This window comes from Olea europaea, unplaced genomic scaffold (genome assembly GCF_002742605.1).
Source record: "Olea europaea var. sylvestris unplaced genomic scaffold, O_europaea_v1 scaffold5914, whole genome shotgun sequence".
Lineage (NCBI taxonomy): Eukaryota > Viridiplantae > Streptophyta > Magnoliopsida > Lamiales > Oleaceae > Olea > Olea europaea.
This window is the reverse complement of record NW_019264257.1, coordinates 11200-12699: the sequence shown is the minus strand read 5'-3', so window position 1 is coordinate 12699 and position 1500 is coordinate 11200. Positions and strand designations below refer to the sequence as shown.

Sequence of the window (1500 nt, the reverse complement as noted above, 5' to 3'; positions counted from 1 at the left end):
ACGAATGTAAATACTAATGATATGTTTGGTAAAAAAGAAATAAATAGTACTAAACACTATTGGAGAAGAAGAGAGTAAATTTCAATAATAATACTATTGAAACATGTTTAATAGTTAGTACTGCTGTCCATTGAAACACTATTAGGCAATTCTATATATAATTCTTGTTCAGACTATTACTATTCCTTAAGAAATCTCTATACCAATTAGCAGATAGCTTTGGTATCCTATTCAAGGTACGAGGATCAACATGGTAGAGTCCATATCTCAAGCTATATCCATTAATCCATTCAAAATCGTCCATCAAGCTCCATATAAAATATCCCCGAACGTCGGCCCCGTCCCTGTCCACAAAAACATTCATTAGCAATCACGACAAGCCATGTTAAGTATTACAAATACGTCCAAATTATACTAAAAATGTCGAGAGAGTTACATTAAAGGTTGTACATAACTCGTTGAAGAGTATAACAATACCTCATAGCTTGAGCGAGAAATGCAAGATATGATTTATGATAATTGATTCGCTTGACATCATGCTGATAGTCCTCGAACGATTTATAGGGTGATGAATAACCTGAAATAAAAGCGAAAATTTAGATATTCTTAAAATGTAGAAAGGAGAATAATATTGTGCAAATTTGGTTCGAGAGACACACTAAAGATCTAGGTCAATTTATTATAGTGAGTAATCAAGACTACTTCGAAGAACATAGCTCTTAAATTTAGTTACTTTCATGTTTTTCGAGTCTCGTTAATCACGTATAAAACTTTACTATGATTGAATTTCTCTGTGTAACAAAGAAATTAACAAAGAACCAAGTGATCTTTTAAAGTTGATTTATTTATTTATTTTTTAACTAGACTTTGATAGTCGAGTGGGGTAACTGTAAGCATAGCTAACAAAGGATAACCGATGGATCAATATTGAGGTACCATTTTCAGTCACAAACATAGGTTTGTTATGGTATCTCTTCTTAGTATAGTTGACAATCTCTTCCATGCCTCTTGGAACAACAAAAGATAGAGACATTCCTGTCTGCAAGAAAAATGAACAAGATGTTGTCATGTTCTCCTAATAAGAAAACTACAAATAAACTTGTAAACATATTTTATCTTACTGGTTCTCCGATTGGAACACCATCTTGCTCTGTAGTAGTGCATACAAATCCCCGAATTGCACGATCACTACCTTGGATACAGCTAGAATCATTGCATATGCATCGGGAATTTATGCAATCCTTTGCATAAAGGCTAGCATAATGGTTTAGCCCAATAAAGTCGATACTGTCTCTTAACAGCACTCTTTCATCTGGAGAAAACCTCGGCAATTCACTTCCATGATAGCGACGCATTTCTGGAGGGTAATCTCCGAACACGACTGGATCTAAGATCCTTTAAACAAGATTAAACATCAGTTAAGGTAACATTAAAAAAACTTCATAAAATGACTAAATTTTGATGCTTACCAAGCAATATTAAAAGCCAACGCCCTATCTG

At 33.7% G+C, this 1500-nt stretch overlaps 1 protein-coding gene across 1 annotated transcript; it reads right to left on the bottom strand.

Moving 5' to 3' along the window:
* Window positions 1–59: 59 nt before the first annotated feature.
* On the bottom strand, window positions 60–1498 carry LOC111389452 (beta-glucosidase 18-like; the record flags this gene model as incomplete). The annotated part of the gene is made up of 5 exons (XM_023014369.1): window positions 60–344; window positions 478–577; window positions 937–1039; window positions 1122–1395; window positions 1470–1498. Coding segments are annotated over 5 exons (699 nt in total), but the record flags the coding sequence as incomplete, so codon positions are not given.
* Between the last annotated feature and the right edge of the window lie 2 nt (window positions 1499–1500).